Below are 17,667 nucleotides of genomic sequence, written 5' to 3'. Positions count from 1 at the left end.
CAGATAAAAACTGCAAAGAGTTTGAAGTTATCATCATCTACAGTGCATGATATCATCCAAAGATTCAGAGAATCTGGAACAATCTCTGTGCGTAAGGGGTCAAGGCCGGAAAAAACCATACTGGATGCCCATGATCTTCGGGCCCTTAGAAGGCACTGCATCACATACAGGAATCCCACTAAAACTTAAATAAAAAAATGTCCTCAAAAACAATCCAACAAAACATTCTCCGTTAACACAATAAACCATCCCATCAACCAATGCAGGGCTAAAACTCTATAGGTCAAAAAAAGAAGCCATATCTAAACATGATCCAGAAGCGCAGGCGTTTTCTCTGGGACTAGGCTCATTTAAAATGGACTGTGGCAAAAGGGGAAAACTGTTCTGTGGTCAGACGAATCAAAATTTGAAGTTCTTTTTGGAAAACTGGGATGCCATGTCATCCGGACTAAAGAGGACAAGGACAAACCCAAGTGGTTATCAGCGCTCAGTTCAGAAGCTTGCATCTCTGATGGTATGGGGTTGCATGAGTGCGTGTGGCATGGGCAGCTTACACATCTGGAAAGGCACCATCAATGATGAAAGGCATATCCAAGTTCTAGAACAACATATGCTCCTATCCAGACGTCGTCTCTTTCAGGGAAGACCTTTGCATTTTCCAACATGACAACGCCAGACCACATACTGCATCAATTACAACATCATTGCTGCGTAGAAGAAGGATCCGGGTACTGAAATGGCAAGCCTGCAGTCCAGATATTTCACCCATAGAAAAACATCAGGAGCATCATAAAAGAAGAAAAAGATGCGACAAAGAAGACCTAAGACAGTTGAGCAACTAGAAGCCTGTATTAGACAAGAATGGGACAACATTCTATTCCTAAACTTGAGCAACTTTTCTCCTCAGTCTCCAGATGTTTGCAGACCGTTTATAAAAAGAAGAGGGGATGCCACACAGTGGTAAACATATGGCCTTGTCCCAACTTTTTCTATGTTGTATTCTGAATAAAATATTGAAATTTTTGAAACTTCCACATCATTGCATTCTGTTTTTATTCACAATTTGTACAGTGTCCCAACTTTTTTGGAATTTTTTTGGAATTTGGGGTTTGTACATGGCGGTGGCAGCAACAAACGATACTACATCGAGAATAAAAGGTATGCCTTATTTCTTTCCGTGAACATCTGGGCGTGCATTATGCAAATCTTCCCACATAGTGACGTAGATGTGTGGGGGCTTAGAACGAGCCGTTTCGGGGGGCGTGGACGAGGTTCATCTTTTATAAAGAATATCTCTTTGAAAGTTTGAAGACTTTAGTCTTTGCAACTTTACATATCTTTTTTATGCACCAAGAGCTTGAATCTGGAATCTGAGGGTGCAAAAAATCTAAATACTGAGAAAATCGCCTTTAAAGTTGTCCAAATGAAGTTCTAAGCAATGCATATTACTAATCAAAAATTAAGTTTTGATATATTTACGATAGGAAATTTACAAAAATCTTCATGGACCATGATCTTTACTTAATTTCCTAATGATTTTGGGGTGTAAACCCTCTCTCCAGGGTCCTCAACGCCACACTCGACCGTCCTTGCTCCCAGTGGGCCTCGAAACCAGGTCTCCGGCATTGGGAGGCGGATTGCACTAAAGGAGGCTAAATGTCTCTAGTGTCAGTTGCTAGTGCATCTCTTGAAGATCAGGGAAGTGAGGTTACCTCACAAGCAAACTCCACTGGCCTCCGTTACGATTTTCATAAAAAAAAAATTGATAATTTTGACCCATAAAATTTTTTTTTTGGCTATTGCTACAAATATACCCCAGTGATTTAAGACTGGTTTTGGTGGTCCAGGGTCACATATGGATTATTTCTCTTTTATGGATTAGATCTCTTTATGAAGGTTATGAAGTATAAAGGTGGTAGTTGCGCTGGACTGTCAATCAACGGGACAGAAATCTTATATTCTATTAAAGTATCTTCAGTTTTTTTGTTTCAAAGATAAACAAAAGTCTTTTGGTTGAGTAAACGATGGAATTTCATTTTTGAACTAATACTGTAATAAAGGAATGTGGTCATATGATCTTGCGTCTGTTCACTTGGGCATATCCAAGATGATTGCTATATATGCCAGGTCGTGAACACGAGCCACTGTGTGACTACACAATCAAGTTAAAGAAATGGTTCCTGTGAGGAGATACAGTTAGGGGCAATCCAAAAACGGTGTGTTCTACCGCCGCTAGTACCGCCGCCGCGGCGTCTGCAAAGTGCATTTGCAGCTTTTGGAACGAGAGTGGCGATAACATCACAAGTTTACAAACAAGCGCATCAAAGAACATTTTCGCAAATAGATGTCAGCTTTGCTCACCCGAAGTGTTATATTTGACGCAGGTCCTTGAAAAATGAAAGGAAAAAATATTTAATATTCACAGCTGGAAAGTGTATGTCCTTATGAAGAATATGTGCGTTTCTTAGAACGAATTCAAGAAGGATACAAGCCTAGGAGCCTGTGCTATATTTTCTCTACACTATAGGTTAGATTGGAAACATTAAATAGTGTGCAGTATTATTTATATAATAGGCATATGTGTTATATATTAAAAAGAAATTGTGGTTTTACTTTGCAATCGGCGCAAGAAGAGTGGTAGCCTATTGTGAGCTATGGCTTGCTGTTTTATAAATTATTTTCTTTATTTTAGTAAAACGTGAGGCACTGTTTTAATGTAACGCCTAAATAATGGTTGAGAGAAATTTAAACAATTGTAAAAAAGAAGCTTCAATTAAGTGACACATTTCAGTCTTCTTTACGTGCGTTCTGTTAATTTAAGGAAAAAAAATTAAAAATAACAAACCTAAATAAAACAAAAATTACACTGTAGCCGCATTAAATTCAGGTTTATTAATATTCCGTAAAATATCAGTGAAAGATTTGCTCGGCGCTGAGCTGAGTCCTGAGCTGAGTGCCTCAAAACTGAGTGCTCGCAGCATGTATTCTTATGTGTCTACATATTTTATCTTCATTATAACTCTTGTTTGGTTTTATTTTGGATAATTCCATGTAAAAAAAACTATATATATTTGCTTTGTAAGCATATGCAAAATGTGAATTATTATTATATATCAAGTGGTTGTGTGACAATTATTTATACGCATGCCAGGACAGGGGAGGCGCCCTCTAGATCCCTTGAATTTTTTTCCTGATAATTGAATTTATTGTTAAAATTGTGGTGGCTCACCTACATGAAAAATATATCTAGGCCTACAGAAAGCTTGAAATGTCTTTTAAACGAAGCAATTCAAAACGAAAGCATAGTAATCTGAGAAGGTGCATTCCTATCGAAAGTCGGTCACCCCCCCCCCTTGGGGAGAGAGCCAGCACTGTGAATTTCATGCTTGCAGCCAACAAGAAAACATGTGTTTCTTAATAAATAATTAAAATTCTCCTTTTTTCACAATTATTGGGATACTTCTGCCTGTGCTTTGTGGCAAAACTTAATGCTGTGCTGAGCGAGGAATATATTAATCCTCATTATGATTATAGATGTAAATTTAATATAAACCTGCGATTAGTTGAATAATGACAAATGATAAACGACTAGAAATAGAAAATCTTTATGGGACGCAGACCATTAAATAGCCTCAGTCTCTCTTTTAAAATTTTTTTAAAGTTTTAAATACGCTTTGCATAATTCTTCTTCAACGGTCTGTAAGGGAATGTTTTAACACTGATTTTTCCTCAAAACAAAAAAACAAATTGAAATAAAATTGTATTTTATTTTTGAGAAGGGTCACCCCTTTCCTCGATATTGTGCCTTTTTTGTGCTTTTTTAATCACAAAAAGTCCCCAAAATAAAAAAACTCTTGTGTTTTTTGTCATGTCTGAAAAAAAAAAAAAAGCCTTAAAACATATTCATAAAGGGATACTTACGAGTCTGGACTTTTTTTGGGTTTTTAGAAAAACTTCCATTATTGTTCAGAAGGATAATTCTGTAAAAAGTATATTTCCACTCAAAAAAATTTTTTGGGCGAAACAAAAAAAACGGCCGACCCTCCCCCTCATGCTTGAAAGTTCTGATTGGGCTCAACCCTCCCCCGCGCGTTTGAGACCCGGACAAGATACGGAGGGGAGGATTCTGACTAAAGAGGAGGGGATTTTTAAAAAAGCGGACGTCTGGTTTTCACTCGCTCCAAAACCCCTCCCACGTACAATTCAGCCAAAAGCCCTAATATAACTGCATATTTAGCAAAATTCACAATAACAATTTTTAGCATATTTTGATACAAAATCCCCGAACGAAGATTATAATGAGGGAAATTTCCCAGCTTCAGCCCTATTTTCTCAAGGAGTTTGTCTTTTTTTACGATTATTTTCGGGTTAAAGCATGATTTAAAACAGATACGCACATTAAACTGAAATGGCGTCGAAATAATGCTTCAAAAAAAGAATTTTACATGCGCTGTAACTGATTTTGAAATCTGTAAGAAATGTATCGTCTGTAGAAAAAATAACGCGAAAAAGTACTGTTTTTTTCATCAAAAACAAATTTCACAGCGAAAGCAGCAATTCCCTTTTTAATGCTGAAAAATGTTATTTTTTTTGGCTTTTGTTGGAAAAAAGTTGCACACAATAGCCTAATCCCCTTTAACCTCCCTTTTATTTTATTTATTTTTTTATTTTTTTTTATAGGCACTTTTATAAACATAACTTTTAAATTTATCCCGGGGCAGTGCAGCGTTTTCTGGTATCAGTGACGCGATTTTTTTTTATTTTTTATTTTTTTTTTATTAAAGGGAACTTCCCTAATTAATTAAATAACTAATAACTTTTTTGCCTTTTACGTATCAAAATTTAAATGGATCAAACCTTTCTTTAAATTTTTCCCAAAAACCTGTTTCTGCTAGTTTGATACCCTCATAAAACCGCCATATGAAAGACCGAAAAATTTACCCTTTATCTCGACCCCCCAAACTATCAGAACTACCCCCCCCCCCCAGCTGAACTGAAACCACTGTTTTTTGGGGGTGGGGAAAGTTGTTGTCATGTTATGGATTGAAACAGCCCCCTCCACACCCACTCTTTTTATTCATATTTTCCCGCACCCATATTTTATTCACTAAACCAAAAAAAAAAACAAATTATCAAATTTTAATTAAACATTTTTTTGAGAAAAAACATTGTTTTTGGCGAGGGGTTTGAGGAAGGCTTTAAACCAACGGAGTCCCCCCTCAGCTGCTGCCGCTTCACAGTGGCTCGAGCTCTTACTGACCCAGCTCAAACCCCTCCACGGGTTTTTTTTATAAAAACAGTTTGAGCGAAAACAACTCAGTGACTGCCCAACTTTAGCAAAGCATGAAACATTTTCCCCTACCAAGGAAGATGTTTTCACTGGCTAATGTGTTAAATAGAGAGTAAAAAAATAAATAAAAAATACCCTTTAGGATTCGAAAAGTGGAGCCATTATATTTTAGTCAAACCAAACCCGAACAACCTACCTCTCTGTTTTTTTCATTGAAAAGTAGCTTTTTTTATTTCCCGGGTAAGGTTGAAATAATATTTTGTTGAAAAATTTAAGTGCCTTGTTTTAAAAATGCTTTAAGGGTAACTTTCATAGACCTTTAGTTGTTATGCTTTAAACCAATGGACACCCATTTCTATATGTTTCCATCAATTTGATCGTCTTTAATTGCTCCGAAATGGAAAAGAAAACAGCTCGAAAAATATGATAAGTATGATACATATATTCATTCAAAAAATAATTTTAAACAATAAACCTTTTTTTTTTTAAAAATACCATATCAAAATTGAATTCAAAACTATTAACTGACTTTTAATTTAAGGAGTTTTTAAAATTGAAACGGTAAATGTCACAGTGCATTTAAAAAACCTAAATGAACTTGTATCTTAATTACTGAAACCTTGATTCATGTTACAAAAATAAAAATATATTTTTATTTTTTTTTTTTTTTAACAATTTCCTTTTATAAAAGGGGACAGCAACCTTTATATCAAAAATTTTAAATCGTCCACCTGAGCATTGGGGGGCAGCTTAGCGCGCGAGGGTGGATGCCAGTCTTTTTAGATGCAATGGAAAAAAAAGCTGGATAAAAATTTTAAACTACCAAAAAATTTTAAAAAGTTAACATAGCCTAATTTGGCCCCCTATCTTTTCCCCAATTTAAAAATAAAATTTTTTAAACCCCTAACCATTTTAAACCCATTAATCGCCTATTTTCGTTTGCTGCTTTTTTTAAACACGTTAAAAATAATTAAAATTTTTAGAGTTGCATTTTTTTTACATTGAAATAAAAACGCGGCCTAAATGCTGTACTAAAGTACCAACAGGATATTTTTAGTTCCCTTTACTTTTCAACAAATCCTTTTAAAATTTCAACAAATTTATCAAAACCCAAAACCGATTTACAAATATAAATCTAATGGATAATATAATTGCAGTATAAAATTTGGGGTGGGGAATTCTAAAAAAACCCCACGTGGTTTTTACAGATCTGAAAGAAGTCCACTATTTAAATTCCCCCCAAAAGTGTTTTTTGGAAGTTTTCTGAGAATCACGTACTCAAATGGGTTTTTTCATAATGTAATTTCTTTTCAAAATTTAAAAAATTAATATTTCTGGTAGTGATGGGTTCTCATATAAAAATTTTAAAAAATTTTTTCATTTTTAAAATTTCAAAAAATTTTTTGGAAAATTTTAAAGGGAAATTTCCCAATTTTAATTTCACAGTATTTCTCCCGGTTTTGCATATGAATTTAAACGGAAACGTATTGTTTTTTTTTGTATAATTTTTCTTAGAAATTATCAGTATGAACTTTTTGAATCAAAAAGGGGAAAAACCCCAAAAATCGAGACATTGATAACTTTTTTTAAAAGGTCAGGTTTTAAATTAGGGGAACCCCGGGATAAAACCTTATGTCCGGGAAAACAGTATATATATAGACCCCTTAAAAAAAAAAAGGGGTTTTTTGATTTTTCTGAACTCTGGTCTCTCTATTTTTTAAAGCCCCCTTTCCTCTTCTTTGGTTTTCACTCGACAACCTTTAGACTCAAACTTAGAACCTTACAGGTTTTTTTTTTAAATTCAGATCCTTAAAATTCGAATTTTTGGAACTCTGTATTTTAAATTTTTAATTTTTTAACACTTTTATTTTGGTATTTTTTTGTTTAAAAAACCCAAAAACCCTTTTTAAATTTTTTAAAATTAAAATTGGGTTTTAAATGTTTTGTTAAACGGTTGGGGTTTTTCAATCCATCAAAAATTGGTTGTTTTTAAAAAATGTACTAACATTGGTTTTTACATTTTCAAACTTTGGGGAAGGTTGTTATTTTTACCAAATTTAAATTTTCCCAAAGGGTTATGATTTGTGGTTTCGGTTCTCTATATTCTTTTTAATAATTTCCTATTATTAAACCTTGACCGTCTGAATTTGGGTTAATTTTTTCCTCAATAAAAATAGGCCCTTTTAAAAAAAAAAAAAATAGGAAATTTAAAAAAATTTAAAACGATACCCTAAGGGAAAAGGTTTTGGGGTTCTCTCTCTCATTCCGGGGCCCAAACCAAACATGTTGCCCTTTTAACAAACTATTATTCAAAGAGGGAAAAGGCTTTGGGGTTTTTACACGTCATTTTTACAAAATCAAATTAGTAAAAAAATGCCAAAGTGGACCCTTCTGGCGCCGCATGGCTTTTGGGGAATGATTGGGTTTTCCTAGGAATAGTGCGCGGGCCCAAACCCATCAAAGTCAAATTTTCCCAAATTTTTTGGGCAACAGTAAAAATAATTCAAAAACAAAGGGTTCCAGTTTGAATAATCAAATAAATTAAAAAATTAATAAAAGTTTTAAAAATTTTAAATTCTGGCCCGTTCCCCCTTTCGTCTGCAAATGGAACCTGAAGATTATTTTTATTATTATTTTTAAAACCCAAGGGAAAGACCGAAATGAAAAAATTTACTTTTTAAAACCCTGTTTATATTTATATATAAAAACATATATATATTTTTTTTATAATATAATTAAATATAATTCTGTTTTTTAACAATACATGCTAAGGCCCTTTTTTCTTTCTTTAATTTTTTGAGGGTAACGGGGGGCCAGTATCCTAAAATTTTTTTTTAATGGGTTTTAAGGGGTGTTAAAGTATATTAAAAATGGGTTTTTGTTGTTTTTACCCCCTTCCTTTTATTTTACAATTCGGGTTTGCAAACCGTCCCTTTGCGCCACCTGGGGGTAGTTTCGCGAAAGATTTTAAACAAAGCACTGCTTGCAGTTAAGCCGGGGGCCCTGGGCGGGGGTAAACCCCCCGTTTTTACCCATTTTTTGGGTTTTTAACCTAAATTTATTGTTTTCATTTTTTTTTTTTTTCTTTTTTTTCTTCTGGGTTTTCTTTTAGAACAGCTGTAAAGGAAATGAAACCATGTTTCAAAGGTTTAAATATATTTCAGAAAATTTCTATATTCATCATTATATTTTGTTTCATGGGATTTTTTTCCTGCATTTTTTCCAAAACTGTTATTTTTGAAAAGGTCATTGTATTGCATCGATTTGTCTCCCACTTTATTTTATTTCCCCCCTCACAAAGGGTTTCAAAGGACCGGGGGAAAATTTCCCCCTTTTCAAGCTGAAAAAAACCCTCTTTAAAAAGTACAATTTGGACATTTTTTGTCACTAAACCCATTTTTCTGTGTTGGTAAGAACGATGGAAGAAACCGGGGGGGATGCGTTAAAAGTCTTTAAAGGATAAAATAAAAAGTCCTTTAAATGAGTAATTAAAACAAATCCGGGCATTAAACCAAACCAGAACAGAAACTGCCCGATTATGGAACAAAAAAAATCCGGGATAAAATTACGAGACAGAGGGGAGGACCCCCCGGAAAGCATTTTAGCCAGTCAGAAAATAGTGAAGACAGCAGACAGGGGGAACAGCCCAAAGGGGGGCGCTGAACAGGTCCCTGCAAAAAGGCACAGCTGGGGGAATCCCCAAAATCCCCCAAAGGCGTATAACTCCCACGAAATATTGATTTTTACTTTCCACAGATAAGACGGGGAAGCGAGAGAGCAGACGTTTCTCACGAGAGGCCCTTTGAATAATCCTACAAAAAGACGGGGCTAGGAAGAGGGAATAAAAAGAAGAAGGACAATCAAGAGGAAAAGGAGACGGTGAGGAAAGGGAACGAAAGGGGAACCAGCTGAAAGAGATAATGAGCGGGGAGTGGATGTGTGTGCGTGATAGTGTGACCACAAGGGGAGACAGAGAAGAGGAAAAGAGCCAGGATCATGACAGTACCCCTCTCAACGAGGCCTCCTGGCGCTCCTGAGGCAACTGGCGAGACCGGGGGAAAATCGCGATGAGTGAAGGATCCAGGACATCCCGGGAGGGAACCCAGCTTCTCTCCCCAGGACCATACCCCTCCCAGTCGACAAGATACTGACGGCCATGTCCCCAACACGCCATGTCGAGAATCCGGCAAACCCCTGTAGATAGGGGTATCATCGACAAGATAGGGAGGCGGACCGGACGAGAAGGGGACGGATGACGGTTTGATGCAAGAGACATGAAACACGGGATGAACCCGGCGTAAATTAGGCGGAGGTAAAGCTTTACTGCGACAGGATTTAGGCCCTTTATAATGCGGAATGGTCCAACAAAGCGGGGAGACAATTTCGTGATTCGGACTGGAGCAGTAAATTTGAAGTGGATAACCACACCTTTTGACCGCAAACGTAGCCAGGACTTCAAATTTCGCGCCTATTGGCTGTAACTGTCATGCGGTCTTCTAGTTAGACAGAGAGCAGATGCACTCCCCCAGGTGCGCTTCAAGGCTAATAAAAGCTTGCACTGACGGAACATTAGATTCAGAGTCTTGGGGACTCAAATAACGGAGGTGATAGCCGAGACAGCAATGGAAGGGCGAAAGCCCGGGTTAGCAGAGGGGGGAAGCAAATTTATGGGCGTATCGGCCCAGGATAGTTGCTGTGACCAGGACGGGGGATTCTGATGGGTGAGACTTGCGAAGCATACGGGCGACAATCTGATTGGCCCGTTCCGCTTGACCGTGCTTTTGGGGGATGAAACCCGGACGAAAGGCTAACGGATCCCCCAATCAGGCGACAAAATCCTTCCAGAATTGAGAAAAAAATTGAGGGCCTCTATCAGACACAATATCAGTTGGTAAACCATGTAGCTTAAAAACATGATCAACCATGGATTGGGCGGTCCCCTTTGGGAGAGGGGAGTTTAGAGAGGGAATAAAATGGGCCGACTTAGAAAAACGATCTACCACAGTCAGAATAACGGTGTACCCTCCGAGAGAGGAAGTCCGGTGATAAAGTCGAGAGCTAAGTGAGACCACGGTCGGTGGGAAACCCGGAAAGGGACAAAGTAGCCCGGCCGGAGGGGAAATTTGCCAGCCTTAGTTGCGCGCACGTATTGCAGGAGGCAATAAACCGTCGCACGTCTCGTTCCAAAGAAGACCACCAAAAGCGCTGACGGAAAAAAAGCGAGGGTGCCCGGACGCCGGGGATGGGCAGTCAATTTAGAGGTGTGTCCCATTGAAGGACAGCTCGACGCGCGGATACAGGAACAAAAAGGAAAGCCCCTTAGGACAGTTGCGCGGGACTATGACTCAGAAGAGAATGTTTAACCAGCTTCTCTATTCCCAAAACGGTCGTGCCAACAACATGCCCGGGGGGAAATAATCTCCTCGGGCTCAGAAGGGATGAAGAGGAGTCAAAAAGACGAGATAGGCGTCAGGCTTGACTTTCTTGGTACCCGGGCGATACGAGAGGAAAAATCGAAACGGGTAAAAAATAGAGCCCAGCGGGCTTGACGAGCATTTAGTCTTTTGGCCTTGCGGATATATTCTAGGTTCGGTGATCTGTCCGACAATAAAAGGAAGGGGAGCCCCCTCAAGCCATGTCGCCATTCGCCTAACGCTAGACGGAGGCGAGAGCAGTTCGCGGTTGCCCACGTCGAAATTGCGCTCAGCAGGAGAAAGACAGTGAGAGAAAAAAGAACAGGGTGTATCTTTCTGTCAGCGGCGGACCGTGGGAAAGCACAGCCCCAACCCCACTTCAGAGGCATCGACCTCGACTATAAATTTTTTAGTGAAGTCGGGAGTAAGAAGGATAGGCGCGGTAGTAAAAAGAGATTTAGAACGTCGAACGCAGTCTGCGCAGATTCTGACCACCTAAAACGGGGGCTGGACGAGGTCAGAGCCGAAAGAGGAGCGGCTATTTGACTGAAATTTGTATAAAAAGACGATAAAAATTAGCAAACCTGAGAAAAGTTGTAGTGCGAGGCGGAGTCGGGCACGGGCCAATCAGTGACCCCCTGGACCTTGGCCGGGTCCATCCCGATCCCCTCTGCCGAGATGACTGAACCTAGAAACGTAACTGAGGGGGCGTGGAAAGAAACTTCTCGGCCTTACATAAAGCGATTCTCCAGTAGACGCTGGAGGACACGACAAAACATTTTGGATGTGCACCGGGAGTGATGGCGAAAAGATCAAAATGTCGTCGAGGTAGACGAAACAAAGACGTTGAGCTGTCCCGTAGGACGTCATTGACAAAGGGCTTGAAAGGACCGGGGGGGCGTTTACCAATCCGAAAGGAAGAACCCGGTATTCAAAGTGCCCTCGGGCGTGTTAAACGCGGTCTTCCATTCATCCCCCCTTTATGCGCACTAGGTGATAGCGTTGCTTTAAATCGAGCTTTGTGAAAATCTGAGCTCCCTCCCAAGACTTCGAAGGCAGATGACATCAGTGGTAATGGAAAGATTTTGACAGTTGATATTCATTTAACCCGATAGTCTAGCGGGACGCAGGAGCCGTCTTTCTTTTAACAAGAAAAAACCGGCCCCCGCTGGAGCGAGGAAGGAACGATGGTACCGGCGTTGAGCGAATCAGAAAGGTATTTCTCGAGCGCCTCCCGTTCGGGAGCGGATAAGAGTTAGTCTTCCCGGGGGGGCGTTGTACCGGGAGAAGATCTATACTGCAGTCTACGGGCGATGAGGGGGAGAGAAGTGGCCCGGGAACGACTGAAGACCTCCGCAAACGTGATACCCCCCGGAACTCCAGACAAATCCCCTGGCTCTTCCTGAAAAACAGTTACAGACGAGACAGGGGGCACAGCAGAAGACAGACAATCAACATGACAAGACAATTTCCAAGATAGAATAGAGCCCCCCGCCCAGTTAAACTGGGGGTTTTGGAGAACTAACCCCGGGTGGCCTAAAACTACTGGAGTAAAAGGGGAATGAAAAATAAAAAAAAAATAGTCTCCCCTATGATTTCCTGAACAGTGAGAGTCAATGGAGAAGTCCTTTCTGTACCCTGGGGAAAGGGGAAATGCCATCTAGGGCGAACAGGGGGGTGGAGGGCTTTTAAATCTAAGAGGGGAATACCTTGTTCCAAAGCCCAAGTCTCGTCAACGAAGTTCCCCTCCGCCTCCGAATCAAGCAATGCAGAGCAGGAAACTGACGATCCCGGCCAGCGGAGGTGTACGGGAAGGGAAGTGCAGGGGCTTAGACGGGAGGACCCATGATGTAGCGCTCGCCAGCAACCCTCCGCCTACTGACGAGCGCTGGCTTTTACTGGGCACCTGAGACAAAAAGATCAGCGGCAGCACAGTAATGCAAAGGCGATTCATAATCTGCGTTTGGCATTCCTGTGTGGATATTGAAGCCCCCTAGCTGCATCGGCTCGGGATCAGCAGCAGATGACAGTGGTGGCTGGGTCGCTGTGGAAGCGGGAAGTAACGAGCCTCCATTCGGGGAGCCCCTTTGCGCATGTCAAAGCGCCTTTCGATGCGGGGGAGCCAGCTCGACAAGGGAATCGAAACTGTCAGGAACCTCTCGGACAAAGACCTCAAACCTAATCTCGGAGTTCAGGGCCCTTTGAGAAAGGGGGGTGATTTAGTGCCGGACCGTTCCATCCACTCGTTGTGGCAGGGTTCGGAACTCAATTGAAAAATCAGTGACTGACCTCTTTCCCCGGCGCAAGGTGGATAGGAGGCGGGATGCTTTGTGACCGTGTGCAGACCCGGGCAAGACTCGGATCATCTCCTCCTTAAAAAAAGAAAACTTGAGGATGCAGTCTACCTCTGCCTCCCAGTTCGCTGCCGCCCACTCTCAAGCTCGTCCATTGAGAAGAGAAATCACATAGCCACCTTAGATCGTCCTTGGCATAGGTGACGGCTGGAGGGAAAAAACAACCTCGCATTGGGTGAGGAAGGCTCGGCACTGCAAAGGCTCGCCAGAGTAGCACGGCGGGTTGTTCATACGTGGCTCAGAAGAGTCGCGCTGTCCAGCTGAAGCGGTGGTTTTCATGAGGTAGTGATGGAACTGCTGGGTTAGTTCCGAGAGCGGGCGCTCAGGGAATCAACGGCACGTCTCGCGGTGGATAAAAACCTCCTCATGTTTACCCAGCAGAGCCCCCCTGGAGCTTACAGCATTGTGAAAGGGGGGGACCACCGCTGGTCCATCTCTGGTAGGATTTTCTGTTAGGTAAGAACGATGGAAGACCAGGGCGGGATGCAGTTAACAGTCTTTAATGGATAAAGTAAATAGTCTTCACTGAGTAATTAGAACACAAATTTACAGGCATTAATCAGAGCCAGAACAGAAAGCCAGATGACGGAACAAAGAAATCTGCATAAACTTCCACGAAGACAGAGGCAGGGACCCGAGATGCATTCAGCCAGTCAAAATAGTGAAGACAGCGACAGTGTGAACAGCCAAGGGCGAGCGCTGAACATGTACTCTGCAAAAGGCACAGCTGGATAATACAAGTCAAAGGCAGTATAACTCACAGCAGAAATATTGATTTCACTTTCCACAGATATGACAGGACAGGACGAGAGAGCAGACGTTTCTCACGGAGGTCATTGAATAATCCTACAACAAGGGCAGGCTAGGAAGAGGGGAAAAAGAAGCAGAGACAATCAAGAGGAAAAAGGGGACAGGTGGGAGAAGGGAACGAAAGGGGAACCAGCTGGAAAGAGATAATGAGCGGAGGAGTGGATGTGTGTGCGTGGTAGTGTGACCCCAAGAGGGAGACAGAGAAAGAGGAGAAGAGCCAGGATCATGACAGTCTGCTCAAAATATTGCCAGATGTGTTTTATATGAAAGACTAATATAAATAAAATCAGTGGAGAGCGACCTTGAGTGTTTTTTTTTTCTTTGATCTGCAGGCACTAACAAGAATACCTTGAAGAGACCACCCCAGCCATAACTGCTCACTGATGGGACACAGAGGAACAGCATTCCTGGACGCTACACAACTGTCAACAAGTATCTTGCTGCAGTCTTGTTCAAATCTACCTGTCATATTTTTTCACGTCTAGGATTTGATGATTTCGGTGTTTATTAAATTTTTATGTTTTTGTGGGAACACATAATGAATGGACTGAAATAATAACCTCTAAACCTCTGATATATGCTTTAAAGTTGCCACTTTGCCATTTGTTAAATAAATGTGGAAATTTATACATCTGTCTGAAGACTCTTGATTTATGTCTAATCTTGTACATTAACACTATACATAGAATTGTTTTGCCCTGAAAAGAATACTTTTAAATAACACTTTAAAATTTAAAAAACACTTGATTAAAAAAACACCAGGGATGTTAAATACCCCATAGAGTAAATTTAAACAGCAAAAGCAAGTTTAACCCTTTACACTTGAGTGTAATTTTTCTACACTGTAAGGTGCTATATTAACACTAAAAATTCAACATACGAACGGTGACTTTTTAACACTAGATAGATTGGGACCATATATGATTTCAGTAGTGTTAAAATTGGGCACATTAAGAGCAGGTCATACAGTTTTTTTTTAATATCTATTTTGCAGTTTATAATGTAGCTATCCTTAAAAGAAAACAATCTGCAAAGTTTTTAAACAAAAAGTGCATGATAAAGATGTCTCTCAAAGAGAAAGTCTATTCTGAATCGCCTTAACGAGTCTTTTGCCTGTTAAAATAAATTGTCAACAAACCTGCCCACAAACACCTACTCTACTTAATTTTTTATAGATCATGTTTAAGAAGATGATGTGTTCAGGATACCACAGAAATACAATTCAAATCTTTTTTGTTGTGTGCATGTCATTTTACCAGGACTACTTCTCTAAACTTGGCTTTTATCTTCGTCAGCTTCTAATCTTCTTAATTTGACCTCAACAAGCTCTTCTAACCATAACCTGTAATTATTCTGCATTGATACGTTGTGTACATTTTCAATTGAGTGCCTCAAATGTCTTCAAGTTTTATTTATCAAATATTTGTGATGTCACAAACTCGAAAATATGCTGTAGTCCAAAATGAGTTGTTCATAGTTTTAAAAGATTTCGTTAAATAAAATATCTCTTGAAGTGGACTTGAGCTTTTAAACTTCACAGATAAAGCTTATGCTCAAACAGCAACATTACAACAAGCTGAGTGTTTTATCTCCTATATCTTCTTACTTAATAAGAAAATTAACATTTAAATCAATGTACAACTACATACTTCATTTGTAACACCAATAAGCAAACCTGAACAGATTAAAGAACATGAATGATGAACTGACTCCAGCTGTGGATATTAAAGAAACCAAATGTGTGAACATTTTACAAATTCAAATGTCATTCATACAGACAATAAAACAAACATATAAACAAAAGAATAAATCAGGCTTAAGGTCAGTTTTGACCCCCCCTCACATTCATTCCTTCATCTCTCTCATCCTCAGCTGCTTTAGTTTGTGTCTCACACTCCTCCCCTGCTCACTGACTGAAATGTGATTCTCTGAGATTTTACTACCCATTTTTGTTGTTTTGGTAAAAAAAGCACATGCTAAAAATCATAAAATGTGGATCATGTTTTGAAAGTGCAGTGATTGTTTTTCAGTGTTGCTTCACCTAACTGATCTGGATTCTTTAACCACAGGTAACAGGATTCTGAAGAACTTCATCTGCTGTATGTTATACTCCCAAATAAACTGTTTCATAGATCAGAAACATCCATCTTCTTCTCTGCTCTGATGTCAGCAAACACATAAAACCGTGAGCTGACTCACGAAGAGGAGAGTTTGTTTCTTTTATTTCTCCAGATTTCAGATAATCTTGATCTCCTGTAGACTTCAGTGAATCATCACCCAGTTCATTCAGACAGTGGAAACAGATTGATGGATTTCTCTGGAGAGCGATTCTCTCTGATCTTCTGCTTGATGAACTGAACTGTTTCCTCTTTGTTGTAGGAGCAGCTTCCTGTCTGTGTCAGTAGTGTTCGTAAGAGAGTCTGATTGGACTCCACTGAGAGACCCAGAAGGAACCGCAGGAAAAGATCCAGATGTCCATTCTTACTCTTTAAAGCTTCTTTCACAGCTCTCTGAGCAGCTCAGATAATGAATTATATTTCTTCTGGTTAAAAATCTTAGACACAAGACTCTGTTTGGTATGGTCAAACACACTGATGTTGTTGATCGTAAAGGAGAGGTGCGCATATAGAGCTGCTAGATGTTCCTGAAGGCTCAGATGAACAAAGCAGAAGACTTTCCCCTGATACAAGCCAACTCCTCTCTGAAGATCTGAGTGCACAATCCTGAGTACACTGATGCTTCTGTCACATCAATGCCACACTCTCTCAAGTCCTTTTTATAGAAGATGAGGTTGCCTTTCAGAAGCTGCCGAAAGGCCAGTTTCCCCAGTTTTAGGATCATGTCTTCATCTGTCACCTTCTTCTCATAGTCCTTCTGATGTTTGATGTTGGTCTAAGGATCAGGAAGTGGTGTAATCGAGTAAGTTTTGGGGAATTTTCCCATCTCTGCTCGACTCAACTTCTCCGAACAGCGGGGACCCCCGCAAAGACTGGTGGGCACCTGTGAAAGGCCCCCTCGATACTTCGTTTTGGGGATGATCCGTGGGGCCAGACTCTGATCACTGTTTCTTCCTGAGTTTCCCTCCTTCTGGCTCATTGAACCCTTACCTCTGTCACCGATGGACACACTCGGGGGGACAGATCGCTGCTGTGGTCGGAGGGATCCAGATGAGGAAAGGGAACAGTTCCCCACAAAAAATTCTTCGCAGCACATCCACTGAGGCTGATTCCGATATTTAACTTTTCACTTTACTTTTAAAAGTCCAAGACAGACGACACTCTCCGACCATCAAGATGAACAACACTTTATTTTCATCACGGGATATTTCCATTTTTTTGTTTCAGGGAAAAAAAAATGAAGAAGATCTGAAAGACTGGGGTTTTTTTCTTTCATCAATTTTTTCTCTAAAAGGAAGGGAAATATAGGGGCTCCTGATTTTTTTTTCCCCCTCACCCTCCGGTAAACTTCTGCACAGAGACTTTTCAATCCACGACTCCCTTTTGTCAGCACGATCGAGGCTTTGTCTTGTCCAGGTAAGCTCTAAAGATGTTGTTTGAGGCTGTGTCCCTTTGCGCCCCCTGGATTGGTCTAAAAACTGTCTACCTCAGCTCAACTATCTCTCCCCTCACCTCTGTGATGTAGGCTCTGTGTAATTTATCCAGTGTTGGGTTTTCTCTGATCGCTGTTCCCCCACCAGAATCAAAATTCTCGCGATTTTTTAAAGGGGGAGGACTTTTGCTGTAAATAGAATTCAAAATTTTAAAAGTTAAAAAACACAATTCTATTTGTAAATGTTCAG

The 17,667-nt window shown here is 40.1% G+C and overlaps 1 protein-coding gene across 1 annotated transcript in view; it reads right to left on the bottom strand.

The window, feature by feature from the left end:
* LOC109098073 (proline-rich coiled-coil 1) overlaps positions 1 to 16,964 on the bottom strand; it is a 51,567-nt gene extending 34,603 nt beyond the window's left edge. Inside the window, exons 1-3 of the mRNA XM_042746806.1 lie at positions 16,869 to 16,964; positions 16,617 to 16,760; positions 16,170 to 16,378 (exon numbers count right to left, since the gene is read on the bottom strand). Coding sequence (XP_042602740.1) covers positions 16,170 to 16,378; positions 16,617 to 16,760; positions 16,869 to 16,964 — 449 coding nt within the window. The remainder of the gene's footprint in view (positions 1 to 16,169; positions 16,379 to 16,616; positions 16,761 to 16,868) is intronic.
* Between the last annotated feature and the right edge of the window lie 703 nt (positions 16,965 to 17,667).

Source organism: Cyprinus carpio, chromosome A4 (assembly GCF_018340385.1).
Source record: "Cyprinus carpio isolate SPL01 chromosome A4, ASM1834038v1, whole genome shotgun sequence".
Classification (NCBI taxonomy): domain Eukaryota; kingdom Metazoa; phylum Chordata; class Actinopteri; order Cypriniformes; family Cyprinidae; genus Cyprinus; species Cyprinus carpio.
This window is presented reverse-complemented; position numbering and strand designations above follow the sequence as displayed.